At 47.0% G+C, this 13,472-nt stretch overlaps 1 protein-coding gene across 5 annotated transcripts in view; it reads right to left on the reverse strand.

Annotated features, from left to right (window-relative positions):
• Positions 1–7,908, reverse strand: part of PUSL1 (pseudouridine synthase like 1) — a 68,075-nt gene extending 60,167 nt beyond the window's left edge. For 3 of the 5 annotated variants that reach the window (XM_079987253.1, XM_079987252.1, XM_079987251.1), the window contains exons 1-2: positions 7,586–7,908; positions 5,070–5,127 (exon numbers count right to left, since the gene is read on the reverse strand). In XM_079987253.1, coding sequence (XP_079843379.1) covers positions 5,070–5,127; positions 7,586–7,644 — 117 coding nt within the window. In that variant the 5' untranslated portion in view covers positions 7,645–7,908. Of the gene's footprint in view, positions 1–1,758; positions 1,814–5,069; positions 5,128–7,576 lie in introns of those variants that run through there. The other 2 variants (XM_079987254.1, XM_079987255.1) reach the window with 2 other exon arrangements.
• Positions 7,909–13,472: the final 5,564 nt, after the last annotated feature.

Here is a 13,472-nt window from a genome sequence, read left to right on the forward strand (position 1 = left end):
ACTCCCTGGAAAGAGGGATTGACTGTTAAACCATCTGGGAACTTTAGTTCTTGGAGTGGGCTGGGATGGGGGGGTGTCTCCCCACACCACTCAGCATCCTTAATAGACTGCAGCTCCCAGAATTCTCCAGGGGAAGCCATAAATGTTTGAAGTGATACCAGAGTGCTTTAAATGTATGGTGTAAATGTGGCCGGAGGGAAGGGGTTGTTCTGCAAACCCCTCCTAGAGATATTTCCATCACTCTGAAATCGTTCTATCAAAGGCTGTTAACTAGGCTAGCTGAAAGAGCCAGATATGGTGCATTCACTATTAGAATATTGAATATTGCTTTATTTTACATAGGTTGTTTCTTTTAAAGTGATTATTACTTTTTATATTGGATCAGATTGTTACTGTTAATTTCTGCTGTTAATTTCTACTGTTAATTTCTGCTGTTTTATAATGTTTTTATATGTGTTGGAAGAGTAGCTGGGGCAACCCAAACAGAAGGGTCGGGTATAAACAAAAAAATATGATAATGATGATTATGATTCAGGGACCCTTTGTTCCTCCAGATGTTGCTGAACTACAACTCCCAACATCCATCATTCCATCAACCAGAGCCAGGGCTTTTTCGGCTGTGGCCCCGATCTGGTGGAACGCTCTGTCACAAGAGACTAGGGCCCTGTGGGACTTGACATCTTTCCACAGGGCCTGCAAGACAGAGCTGTTCCACCAGGCCTTTGGCCAACGCACAGTCTGACCCCCTCCTTTGGTGATCCTCGTAGAACTCTGGCCCAGTGGTTGCCAATTGATTTTGAATTGATTTTAGAATATCGATTTTAGAATGCTGTGTTACTTTGATTGCTGTTAGCCGCTCTGAGCCCGGCTTTGGCTGGGGAGGGCGGGATATAAATAAATAAATAAATTATTATTATTATTATTATTATTATTATTATTATTATTATTATTATTATTATCCTGGGCCATTGGGCCATGCTCACTGGGGCTGATGGGGGCTGCAGTTCAGCAGCATCTGGGGGGTTAAAGTTTCCCCACAGATGGGCTGGAATGGTGGATGAGAACCTGGGAGACCAGGGTTCAAATCCCTACTCAGCCATAAAGTTCATTGGGTGGCCTTAGGGACACCAGTAAAAGTATTTCTAACCTACCTCACATGGTTGAAGAAGAAGAAGAAGAGTTTGGATTTGATATCCCGTTTTATCACTACCCGAAGGAGTCTCAAAGCAGCTAACATTCTCCTTTCCCTTCCTCCCCCACAACAAACACTCTGTAAGGTGAGTGGGGCTGAGAGACTTCAGAGACGTGTGACTGGCCCAAGGTCACCCAGCAGCTGCATGTGGAGGAGCGGAGGCGCGAACCCAGTTCACCAGATTACGAGTCTACCGCTCTTAACCACTACAACACAGCAGAGGCATGAGAGCCAGGTTTGCCACCAACAGCTCACCAGAGGAAAGATGGGGCATAACAAATAAGCATTACTACATAATAACGGTGCTGCATTCAATGTTAGCCCTACTCAGAGTCAACCCACTGAAGTTAACAGACATGACTAACGTAGGCCCCTTCGCTTCATTGGGGTCTTACTTGTCCTAGGCGATCAGGGGGCGAACGGTGATCTGCAAATGTTTATCACAAAGTCCTCCATCCCACCCTTTTGAGTCAGCTGCCGGCAGAGGCCCAAAAGAGAATACCACTGTCTAGATCAGCCATGCAAGGGGAGCGATTTGGGAAAGAGAGGAATTTTATATCTCTTACGAGTTGCCAAGAACCCTTTCCAAGTCATGTAGGATTTCCAGATGCTTCCCTCTCGCGTCCACCTCTCGTGGTTTGTTCCCCCCCCCCTCGTTCCCTCCCTCTCTCCCTTTGGAGAAACAAAGACTCAAGCTGTCCCGGGCGCCTGTCCCGTAACACTCCCATTGCTGTTTCCTCATGCATGGGAAGAAATTCTTGGACCCAGAGTGCACGTTCGAGGGCCAAGAAAAAGACAATTTGCATAGAAAAAGATTTCGCCCTGGGCAGCCTTCGTTGCAAAGGAGGAGAAGCAGAGAGAAACGCAGAAGGGCTGGTTTGGGAGAGGGAGGGAGAAGGTCCTGAACATCGCAGGACATGCAAAACAGAGGGATGAAAACAAATCATATTTCCCCAGGACAGACACACCGTTTCCCTTCCCTGGGTGAAGTCACAGAGAGAGAGAGAATTTTGCCTCTAGAGTAGCCTTGAAACTTCATATCTCCAGTAGCAAGCTAGGAATGCACATTCCTCCCCTCAAAAAACCACCAACAGTCATCCTTTCCTATAATGACATACCATGAGGGGAGGCTGGTTTGCTGAGACAGATGGGGCACTGCCCCACCAACCTCAGCCAGCCCCTGTTTGCCTGCCTTCTTACTCACAACGGTTCCTGTTGGCTTCCTCCTCCATCTCAGCTTTTGCCCTAGGGGAACTCAGTAGGGAGGAGGTGGATGGGGACAATCCTAGAAGAAGTTGGCTCTGCCTGTCATTGGCTCTGGCGCCACCTACTGTTCAGCTCCCTGCCTTCTGCCCTACCAGTCCCAATGGGCATGGAGATGCTGGAAACACTGTTAGAAATTAGCCAGGCGCCAGGCGTGTTTTGCTACTGACGCAGGTCCAATTGCGACTAACATCTCCATCTGGCTAGCCCCTCCAGCTTACTTAAGCTGGAAAGCAGAACAGCTTATGTACTGCATTTATATCTCACCTTTTTCTCCACTCCTCAGTAAATCCCTGCTATAACAACCCTATGAGGTAAGTTAAGAGGCTGTGACTGGCCTAAGGTCACCCAGTGAGCTTCATGACTGAGTAGGGAGGGATTTGAATCCTGGTCTCCCAGGTCCTTTTCTACACCACACTGGCTTGCTACAGTGCTTCTGCTATGGGGCACCTATATAAATTAAGTACGTAAATAAATATTGGGAAAGGGAAATGTCACTTAGAAAACGATCTGAAATATGTTAATTGAAGCTGGAATTCGTTCTGTTCTGGATTGTTTTAATGTGTTTCAGATTTTCTCTTTAAAATATAAAACAGTATAGAAATAAAAGTAATAATAGTAATAATAATATTAATTTCATGGGTGGGATGGCACCTAGACTTTGGACAGTAAGAACATCAGAAGAGACCTAGTGTCTAGTCCAGCATCTTCAGTGTGGCCAAATATGTACACAGAGAAAGAGAGAGAGAGAAAGATACACACACACTAATTTGTCTTGATGCAAGACTTAGCTTTTATCTGTTTTGCTTCTTTTTTATTTTTCCATGATATTTGTTCTAGAAAATGCAACCTCTGTACTGCTTTGGAACTTTGATTATGCCCTTTCCTGTCTGCCTGCAGTTTTGATGTTGTAATTAATGAAAACCTTTATTTATGAGAAATCCACTAATTCGCCTTGATACAGAGATGAATCTGAGCACATTTTCAGGTACTTTGGCAGGGGACTCTTTTGCCTCTCACGTGAAAACGCCCTGCAACAGCTCGGGCCAAAACTGAAGCTGAAACAGATGGAGGGAGATGTGTACCTCAGAGCTGTGCACCGCCCACCTTCTCCCTTACGTCCCCAACGTCTGGCTCCAGAAGGGTGGGTGACTACAGCGGGAGTGAGTCAACTCCGCTTGGAAAAAGAATAATCCAGCATTCCAACAGGCATGCAGATTCCCAGCATGTTCCATTTGAGAGACCTGCCACAGATGGGCTCAAAAGCAAGTCTTAACTGAAGACCAAGTCCAAACTGAAATCTCCAGGGGTACTCAACTCCCCAGAAAATCCAGCTTGTCATTTCCATAGAACGGCTTCACCCTGCTGGCCCGATTCGACACTTAACAAAACCCTATGTTTGAATTGTCCTCATCCCTGATGCTATGGAGCACAACAAAGACTTATCTTGGAGGCTTTGGGGGCAGGGGTCGCCAATGTGGTGCCTGTGGGTGCAATGGTGCCCATGTGGTCTTTCCCTGGTGCCCACAAAGCTTCTGAGCAACCCCACCCACCCTTGGTCACAAGGTGCTGAGGTTGGTTACCTTTTTCTCCCTTGAAAGTGCGTAGAGTTGTAGGAGGAAGTTGGAAGGATGGCACTCTTTCCCACTTCCTCCTTCAGCTCTATGGGTTTTGTCAAGGCTCAGCCTGCTTCTACCGGATGTGACTTTTACCCAGATCCCTTGGAAAAGTGAACTGTGTATGCGCACAAACACATGCTATCTCCAGTTCCAAGATGGGGAGAGAAGAGCTGGTTAATGGTACTCACTCTAAAGTGCCAATCTAATAAGGTGGCTGACAGACTCCCCCACCCATAGAAAGGCAGCCTATCAGGTGGAAGGCCAGACCGGAATCCTGACTCTGGTTTTGTAAGTGAAGGGAATTTTTGCTGCATGGAGGATTGTTCACGAGTAAAACAAAAAATTAACTGTGCCTACAAAAACTGGGTTTTGGCAGGAGGGGTCCCAGTCTAGCCTTCACCCCAATATTTGTGCTTTCTACATGCAACAAACTGTTGTACTGTCAGCTCCATTCTAAGACAGCCGAGACAGACACAGGTTAACCACCTCAATAAAAAAACTTGGTCAGAGAGAGAGAGAGAACTCATGATTATGACAAATCCCTATATTCAGATGTCGATCTACACAGACACCTACAGTGTCTGCAATTTGGCAGCCTTATGGGAAATCTTAAATAGGCAAATATAATTTCCAAACACAGATTGTCTTCAGTTCAATCCCTTCTTTTTCAGTAACATAACTGGTCAGACCTGGCTTGCTCTTGTGCAATCCCAGTTCAACATCACTAAGGAGGTGGAAGCAGCATCTGAAAACATTCTGACTGGCTGCCTAGAACACTTACATCAGAGTTGAAGCACCTCTTGTCACTGGTCCACCGAAAAACCCACTGCCCTTCAGAGAATAGCTTTCATTGGTCTTAGGATTTCCATAAAATTCCAGGCATCTCTTCCGGCCCTTTGGCTCCTCGGAACCCCCCAACCAGGAGAGCAAAAATGTCACACCTCTCCCTATAGCCCATCCCAACCCAATTTGAAAACCTTAGCTGTGGTACGTACCTCCAAGTAATTCTGCACTCCAAGCACCGCCTGCTCAGGGCGAACCTCCTTCACGCCACTGCAGCAAAGGAAAAAACATAATTACCTCAAGCAGAAGAAAGTGGAGGGTGACTGTGGTTCACAGGCATTGGCCATCGCCCTAACTTTTATTGTGCTGAATAAAATCAAGTAGGGCAGCTAAGGGAAAGCTTTATCCCAGCAGATGCACTAAACTACAATTCCCATAATCCCCGGTCATCAGCCATGCTTTCTGGGATCAATGGGAGTTGCTGTTCAGCAACATCTGGAGGGCCAAAGGTTCACTAGCCCTTGAGAATTTCGCTATCAGCCTTCCTGATCCACAGTTCAATCTCTTTGCCACTATGCCAAACCAAGGCACAGAAATGTGTGAACTGGAGGTTCCCACAGCCAATCTAGAGAGCAAATAATAATAATAATAATAATAATAATAATAATAATAATAATAATAATCCCCTTTTAAAAAAGAAAAAGAACTTGCACAAGGAACCCGCATGTTGAGTGAAATAATTGCCCTATTAATAACAAAAGAACCTAACAAGGTTAAAGACGAAGGAAAATATTTTAGCAGCAGGTGCAAAAGCAAGAGCTATCAGTACATTAGCAACAGATGTCATTTGCAATCTTAATTCTCATTATTCCTCTTCTCTTTGCTCTCCCCCTTCCCCGCCACCCATTTCCCATTGTCTTACCTAATGTGTCATCTAACTGAAAGGTAGAAACAGAAAATCTCAGCTGTCGGCATGGATCCCAATGTAGGAACAATGGTTTTAACTCCCCAGCCTCATGAGAAAGATCCCCCATTCCCAAAGAGACTTGGGCTGCATATGCACCTTGCATTTAAAGAGCAAGACTTCCCCCAAAGAATCCTGGGAACTATAGTTTGTTAAGGGTTCTGGGCATTTTAACTCCAGGATTCCTTGGGGGGTGGGCGCAATGTGCTTTAAACGTATGGTGTGGACACAGCCTCGATCAACTTCAGTTCCATTCTCCCGTCACAAACGCACCGAGGAGAACTTGGTAATATAAGGTACCTAAAATTGGTAATATGTCACCTAAAATATGCTGTGTAGCCGTGTATAAATTCTCATCTGCTTAGACAGTTAACGGAGGGGTGCACCAGGTACTGGGCTAGATTAGCAGAAAGTCTGAGCCCACTCTGTCATGAAGCTCACTGGGTGACCTTAGGCCAGTCACAGCCTCTTAACCTCCCTCACAGGGTCGTTGTAGGGATTAATGGAGGAGGGGGTGAACCATATACTCCTTGGAGAAAAAGGTGGGATGTAAATGCAATGAAGGGACGCAGGTGGCGCTGTGGGTTAAAGCCTCAGCGCCTAGGGCTTGCCGATCGAAAGGTCGGCGGTTCGAATCCCTGCGGCGGGGTGCGCTCCCGCTGCTCGGTCCCAGCGCCTGCCAACCTAGCAGTTCGAAAGCACCTCCGGGTGCAAGTAGATAAATAGGGACCGCTTACCAGCGGGAAGGTAAACGGCGTTTCCGTGTGCGGCTCTGGCTCTGGCTCTGGCTCTGGCCAGAGCAGCGATGTCACGCTGGCCACGTGACCCGGAAGTGTCTCCGGACAGCGCTGGCCCCCGGCCTCTTGAGTGAGATGGGCGCACAACCCCAGAGTCTGTCAAGACTGGCCCGTACGGGCAGGGGTACCTTTACCTTTACCTTTATCTTTAAATGCAATGAATAAGCTGTTCTGCTTACCTACCGGTACTTAAGAAAGCTGGAGGGGCCAGCCAGATGGAGATGTCAGTTGCTACCTAGCATCCAGAGATCTCCATGTGGTCACAACTGGACCCACACTAGTAGCAAAATACACCTAAAGGTAAAGGGACCCCTGACCATTAGGTCCAGTCGTGACCGACTCTGGGGTTGTGGCACTCATCTCGCTTTATTGGCCAAGGGAGCGGCGTACAGCTTCCGGGTCATGTGGCCAGCATGACTAAGCCGCTTCTGGTGAGCCAGAGCAGCACATAGAAACGCCGTTTACCTCCCGCCAGAGCGGTACCTATTTATCTACTTGCACTTTGACGTGCTTTCAAACTGCTAGGTTGGCAGGAGCAGGGACCGAGCAACAGGAGCTCACCCCACTGCAGGGATTCAAACCGCTGACCTTCTGATCGGCAAGTCCTAGGCTCTGTGGTTTAACCCACAGCGCCACCCACGTCCCTATCAAAACACACCTGGTGCTTGGCTAATTTTTAGCACTGTTGTCTACACTGACCAGCAGCAAATCTCCAGGGCCTCAGACTTGGAGCCTTTTCCAGTCCAACCTATAGAGGCTGGGGAACCGAATCTGGGCCATTCTGTGTGCAAAGCAGAAGTTTTACCACTGAGCGACAGCCCTTCCTGTAACCGGAGCACAGAAAGTTTCTGTATGATACAAGCCACTTGGTCCATCTAGCTCAGTATTGTCTGCACTGACTGGCAGCGGCTCTCCCGAGTTTCACGCAGGGAGCATTTGAGAATGCTTCTAAACATACCGTACTCACCAATACTTGGTCCCAAAGTATTGAAAGAACAGCAGATACCGAGTTTTTGGAGAAACCATGTTGGTTTTTCAAAAGCCGCCGTGAAATTTCAGCTATGAATCATTAATATGAAGCTCTGAATAATTAACATTGCCATTATTAATAACTACTGGCAAATTTCACAGCTGCCTGATTCTGGAAGTGGAAAGCTCTTGTTGCAATATTTAAAAAACAAACGAACACCTGCCCTCCCCCCGCTTTAAAAAATGCTAATTAAGAGGATAAACTGGCACCGCCGACCGGTCTCAGCAGCGTCCTGCCTGATGCAGCATGGCTTTCAGCTGCGTTTGAAAGTTTAGGTGCCTGGTAATAAAAGCCCCCTCTTGGAGTGTCTACCTAATTGCCTTTTCTTAAACTAATTATAGTGAGGGTTTTTTTAAACTAGAGTCCCAACGCGCTTCTTATTTTGCGATATTATTATTTTTTCTCCGCCTTTTGGGGAGAAACAAAACTTCTTCCCCGTTTGAGAGAGGGCTTGATTCGCCCCACTCCGCAGGCAGCTTCTTAGGCAGCCTAAATTGGTGCCATTGAAGAAATAGGGCGCTTTCACGTGGGCCTAGAGCTATCCGTGTCTCGGCTTGATTGCGTATTTTTTCGGCCACAAATGGACACACCGCCAGCTGGGTAGGAGGAGCCGAGATTCCGCGGTGATTCTCTTTAGGGATAGGAGGGAAATTCCCACCTGTGAACAAAAACGTCCAATCTCCTTTGTGATTAAAAATAATGTATTATTATTGTCGAGAAATATGGTGAATGTGTGTGTGCTGTTGTTGTTTAAATGCAGCGTTGCTTCCAAGCCACCAACCCCTTTTAAGGTTTAAAGGCTTCCTTCAAAAAACAGACTTTCCCCCTTTGATTTTGCAATTGACTTCGTTGCATTGATCTCTCCCAAGTCTAAAACACCTGGCAGCAGACTTGACGGGATATCTCATCAGCGCAAGGTGGTACAACTCAAAAGTTAAGGCATCTTGGATTCAAGACCTCTGAGTGTATGCAGAATACGGTACCTTCCCCACATTTTAAGGGACCAAGGGCGGATTGCCCCTGCTCATGTACAGAGGTTGCTTCCACTTTTGAATTATCATATGTCTAGGGCAGTCTTTCCCAACCTTGGGTATTCAGATGTTGTGCTGCATCTTCCATAATCCATGGACATCCCCAAATCAGGAGAATCCCAGACCCAGAGATTTCAGGGCCCAAATCTGAGACCTAGGGTGATGTCACAGGGGCGGGCCTGGAAGACAGCAATTAATTGGGACAGGGGAATAGAGGAGGGCAAACCATCCCACAAACCATCTACGCTATAATTTGCTGCCAGCTCCTGCTGGGCTGAAACTTGCAGGCCACATACAGTCTTCTTCGTGTAATACAGGCACTCTCGCCCACTTGCAGGTTCAAGGCCTCCACCTGCATTCTTGTACAGTGGTACCTCGGGTTACATATGCTTCAGGTTACAGACTCCGCTAACCCAGAAATAGTACCTCAGGTTAAGAACTTTGCTTCAGTATGAGAACAGAAATCGTGCTCTGGCGGCGTGGTGGCAGCAGGAGGCCCCATTAGCTAAAGTGGTGCTTCAGGTTAAGAACAGTTTCAGGTTAAGAACGGACCTCCAGAACGAATTAAGTACTTAACCCGAGGTACCACTGTAAGTTGCTTTGAGATTTCAGCATGTGTGGAAGGCACACTGAAATCTAAGAAACAAGAATGGCTGAATTCGATTTGCAGCTGTTGAGGAACAGGGCATAAATTTTGCAAAAACAGCAAATATTCAGGATGGATCAGAATCTATCCTGAATATTTTGTGTTTTGCATAATTTATGCCGGGGGAGTGCAACATTGTATAGTTTATGCAGTGCAGAATTGAGAATCTGAATTTCTCGATGCAGAGTACGCACAAGGGTATTGCTTAGAGAATCAAGGGTGAATCTGTGGTTCAAATCCACACTCAGTCATGGAGTTCACTGAGTGATCACGGGCTATTCAGTGTCACGTAGTAACCTACTTCACAGGGTCCTGTTGTTGTAAGCAAAGCCACTTGGATAATGCAAAGAGTCCAGAGGGAAAAGAAACCCTGATAACACTTTACTGAAGAAACTGAACATAAACAGTGTATAATTCAGGAGAAATTAACAGAGAGGTTTTTGTCTTTTGCACTACAGGCTTTGTACATAGCATGGAGGCATAGAACCAACTATACAGAGGGAAATCTCTAGAACTACGTAGCCAGTCAGCGCACATGCTACCTCACTAGAGATCATACCACTCTTCCTGATTGCTAAGCAGTGCCTCCCCACCTGTTTTCCCTCTTGGCTGGTTGACTTTAACATAACAGAATTAACCCTTAAATTACAAACTGAATGATCCTTGCTGTTGCACTTCCAACAGTTGTGAGGTTAAAATGAGATGAGTGGGGATAATGGATGTGTTGTCCTTCCAGCAGGATAAAAACTATGACAAATAAATGAAAACAAAAAGTTCTGGTACCAATCTACTCCTGGTCAAGATACACTCAGATTAATACACCAGTGGAAGAAATCTATTTTCCTGGCAACATTTGGGTCTGATTTCCACAAGGCCTGTGCTACTTTCAAGAAGAAAAACCTATTCATCCCCAAAGGTTCCAATATATCAGCATTTTAAACAGATGTGCTTGATGCAACCTGCCAGAGGACTTATGCAATCGGTTCTGTTTGTGTGTGTCGCTCAGTGCACAGAAAATATTCCCACAGCTTCTGCTGACGATGTGCGGGAGGATCAGGATTAAACCAGCACATCCAGCACTTTTTATTACTTTTCAGCCACCCCAGATTAATTTAATCTGATCTGTGTGTGAGCCGCTCCATTCACAGAGTCCAGGGACGGGCGCACCCTCTGTGTCCCTTCTGGGCTGCTGAAGTGCTGGGGGGCTTAGGAAGCTCCTGGTTTAGAGCATGATGACATCTGCCTTCTGCCATGTAGAGCCCTGATGGTCTCGATAGAAGGCAGGTCTCACCGGGATGCCCCAAAAGCTTCCCTCTCCGAGTGCGGAACAGCAGGGCAACAAACCACACACAGACAAAGTCATTTCAGAGATTGCAGCAACCACTGCCCACCCTTTCAAGGCTATCTTTGGCATCCTAATGACTAGAAACGTGCTTTTAAAAAAGAAACGAACGAACGAACGAACGAACGAAGGAAGGTGGGCTCCCTACCGTTAAGAGAGACCACATTGCTTCTTTGTGCAGTGTCTCCTGATTGTGAGAAATTGAGCCCAGAGCAATGACTCCTGCAACAGGGATCCTACCCCACCTTTCGCTGGGAGCAAGGCAATTGCACACCCGTGGCAGAGACTTGGCAGAATTTGCCCAGCGCCAGTGGAGATTGATTGGAAAAAGCCAAACCTACATCTAATAATAATAATAATAATAATAATAATAATATCAGGACTTTAAACATGGGCAGTTAGAGAAGTTGACTTGAAACATTGTATATTTCATTATCTCACTTTTCTACTGTATCTTTATGAAGTATAGCAATGCAGCGAGGATCTATCATATTCTAGCACATCCCTGTCTGGGGTGGGGGCTTTTGCTTTTGTTTGCTACCGGGTGCAAGTAGATAAATAGGGACCGCTTACCAGCGGGAAGGTAAACGGCGTTTCCGTGTGCGGCTCTGGCTCGCCAGAGCAGCGATGTCACGCTGGCCACGTGACCCGGAAGTGTCTCCGGACAGCGCTGGCCCCTGGCCTCTTGAGTGAGATGGGCGCACAACCCCAGAGTCTGTCAAGACTGGCCCGTACGGGCAGGGGTACCTTTACCTTTACCTTTATGGTAGGCATTTTTGTCTTTTTATATTACAAATATGTTTGTATTTTATATTGTAAACCACCCTGTGATCCTCGAATGAAGGGTGGTATAGAATTTAATTGATGATGATGATGATAATAATAATAATAATAATAATAATAATAATAATAATATAGCCGACCCTATAGAGACACAACAAACAGCCTCCTCCAAGGATAGGCCTTCCCATGTCAAACCAATGGTCCATCTATTTCAGTGGCTCCCAGCCTTTTTGGTGTGGTGGCCCTCAAGGCCAGAATTGCTTGGCACCATGACCCATCAATTTATTGTCACAGTTGTCATAAAATCATAGAACTGTAGAGTTGGAAGAGACACCAAAGGTCATTTAGCCTTTACGACATGACAACGAAACAGGAAAATTGCAAAAGGTGCCCATCCTGCTAGTTAGGGATTACAAACAATTATTATTTGGGGTTTACTTACAAAGCCAGCGACCCACTTGCATAGGATTGCGATGCGCTGGTGACCCACAGGTTGAGAAACGCTGATCTATCTCAGTACTGCCTGCACTGACTGGTACCCACTTCCCAGAGTTTCAGACAGGGCACCCCCTCTCTGAGCCCTGCTCAGAGATGCTAGGGAATGAACCTGGGACATCTTGCCTGCAAACCAGGTGTTGTTAAACTGGCCCCTTCCAATTCTTTCAGTCTATCTTGCAGGCTTGTTGTAAGCAGTGCAACAGATTAACCCGTGCAAAGTGCTTGGAACCTTCTCAAACACCGTACTATACAAATGTTGAGGGCATGGGTCTTGCCAAATGTATTTAACTCCTCTGCTGAAATCAGAGGAAGTTAATACGGTAAACTGCAGCAGCAGCAGCACCGTGTTCTAAATTAGCCTTCACCAAACTGGTTGCCCTCCAGATATTTTGGGCCACAATTCCTGCCAGCCCCAAACATCAGGTGGGCATCAGGAGGGTTGGCAGAGGATGCCCTAAACTGTCGTGAACTTTGCTTCACGATGAGAACAGAAATTGTGCTCCGGCGGTGCAGCGGCAGTGAGAGGCCCCATTAGCTAAAGTGGCGCTTCAGGTTACGAACGGACCTCCAGAACGAATTAAGTACTTAACCCGAGGTACCACTGTATTTTATTTATTTATCTGCCCCAGTACTCCTCCTGTTCAATGTGGTGGTAGTAGTGGCTTGAGTGCCAGAAGAAGACTCTGGGAGGCCAGAGTTCAAATCCCGCCACACAGCCCTCACTGGCGGTGACCTTGGAAGCATAGGAGCCAACTCCTAGGGGCTGAGGTCCCTTCGCCCCCCCCCAATGTTTGAGGGGCCGCCCCCCCTACAAATTTGATGGGCATTGCCATTCAAATAGTGTGTAAGTGCCATGCCATACAATTATGCAGGGTGGGGCCATAGCTGTCAACTTTTCCCTTTTCTTGCGAGGAATCCTATTCGGAATAAGGGAATTTCCCTTAAAAAAAGGAAAAAGTTGACAGCTATGGCCCCACCGTAGTGGGCACCCCTGCTTGGAAGCCTCGCGGCATATCCTACCTCACAGGGTTGTTGCGGGGATTCAAGGAGGAGGGGTAGAACCATACACATCCCCTTCAGCTCCTTGGAGAGGAAAGGGGGATATGAATGGAGCCATAAAAGAAATAAGCTCTGGATAGCTCGGTTGGTTGGTGGTGCTGATCATGGCAAGTTTGCAGGTGTGATCTCCATGTGGGATAGCGGCATATTCCTGCTGCATCGTCGGGGGCTGGACTAGATGATGCTCAGGGGTCCCTTCCAACTCTATAATTCTATAAGTTAAAAAAAAAAAAAAAAAGCGCGCTCCAATTCCGTCCTGTGTTCCTCTGCTCTCCAAGGTAATTGGTAGATGCTCCCTGGGTGTGTTGGTGTGTATGTGTGACACAACTCTTTGGCAAGCTCTGCAGCTCGCTCGCTCGCTGGCTCGTTCCCCAACCAACCCCCCTGACAGCCCAGGAAGGAGAGAGAGGGAGGGAGGGAGGGAGGGAGCCGCGCGCCAAGGCGAGAGCGTGCGCGCCGACGGAC

The sequence above is a fragment of the Podarcis cretensis genome, assembly GCF_951804945.1.
Source record: "Podarcis cretensis genome assembly, chromosome: 8".
Classification (NCBI taxonomy): Eukaryota; Metazoa; Chordata; class Lepidosauria; order Squamata; family Lacertidae; genus Podarcis; species Podarcis cretensis.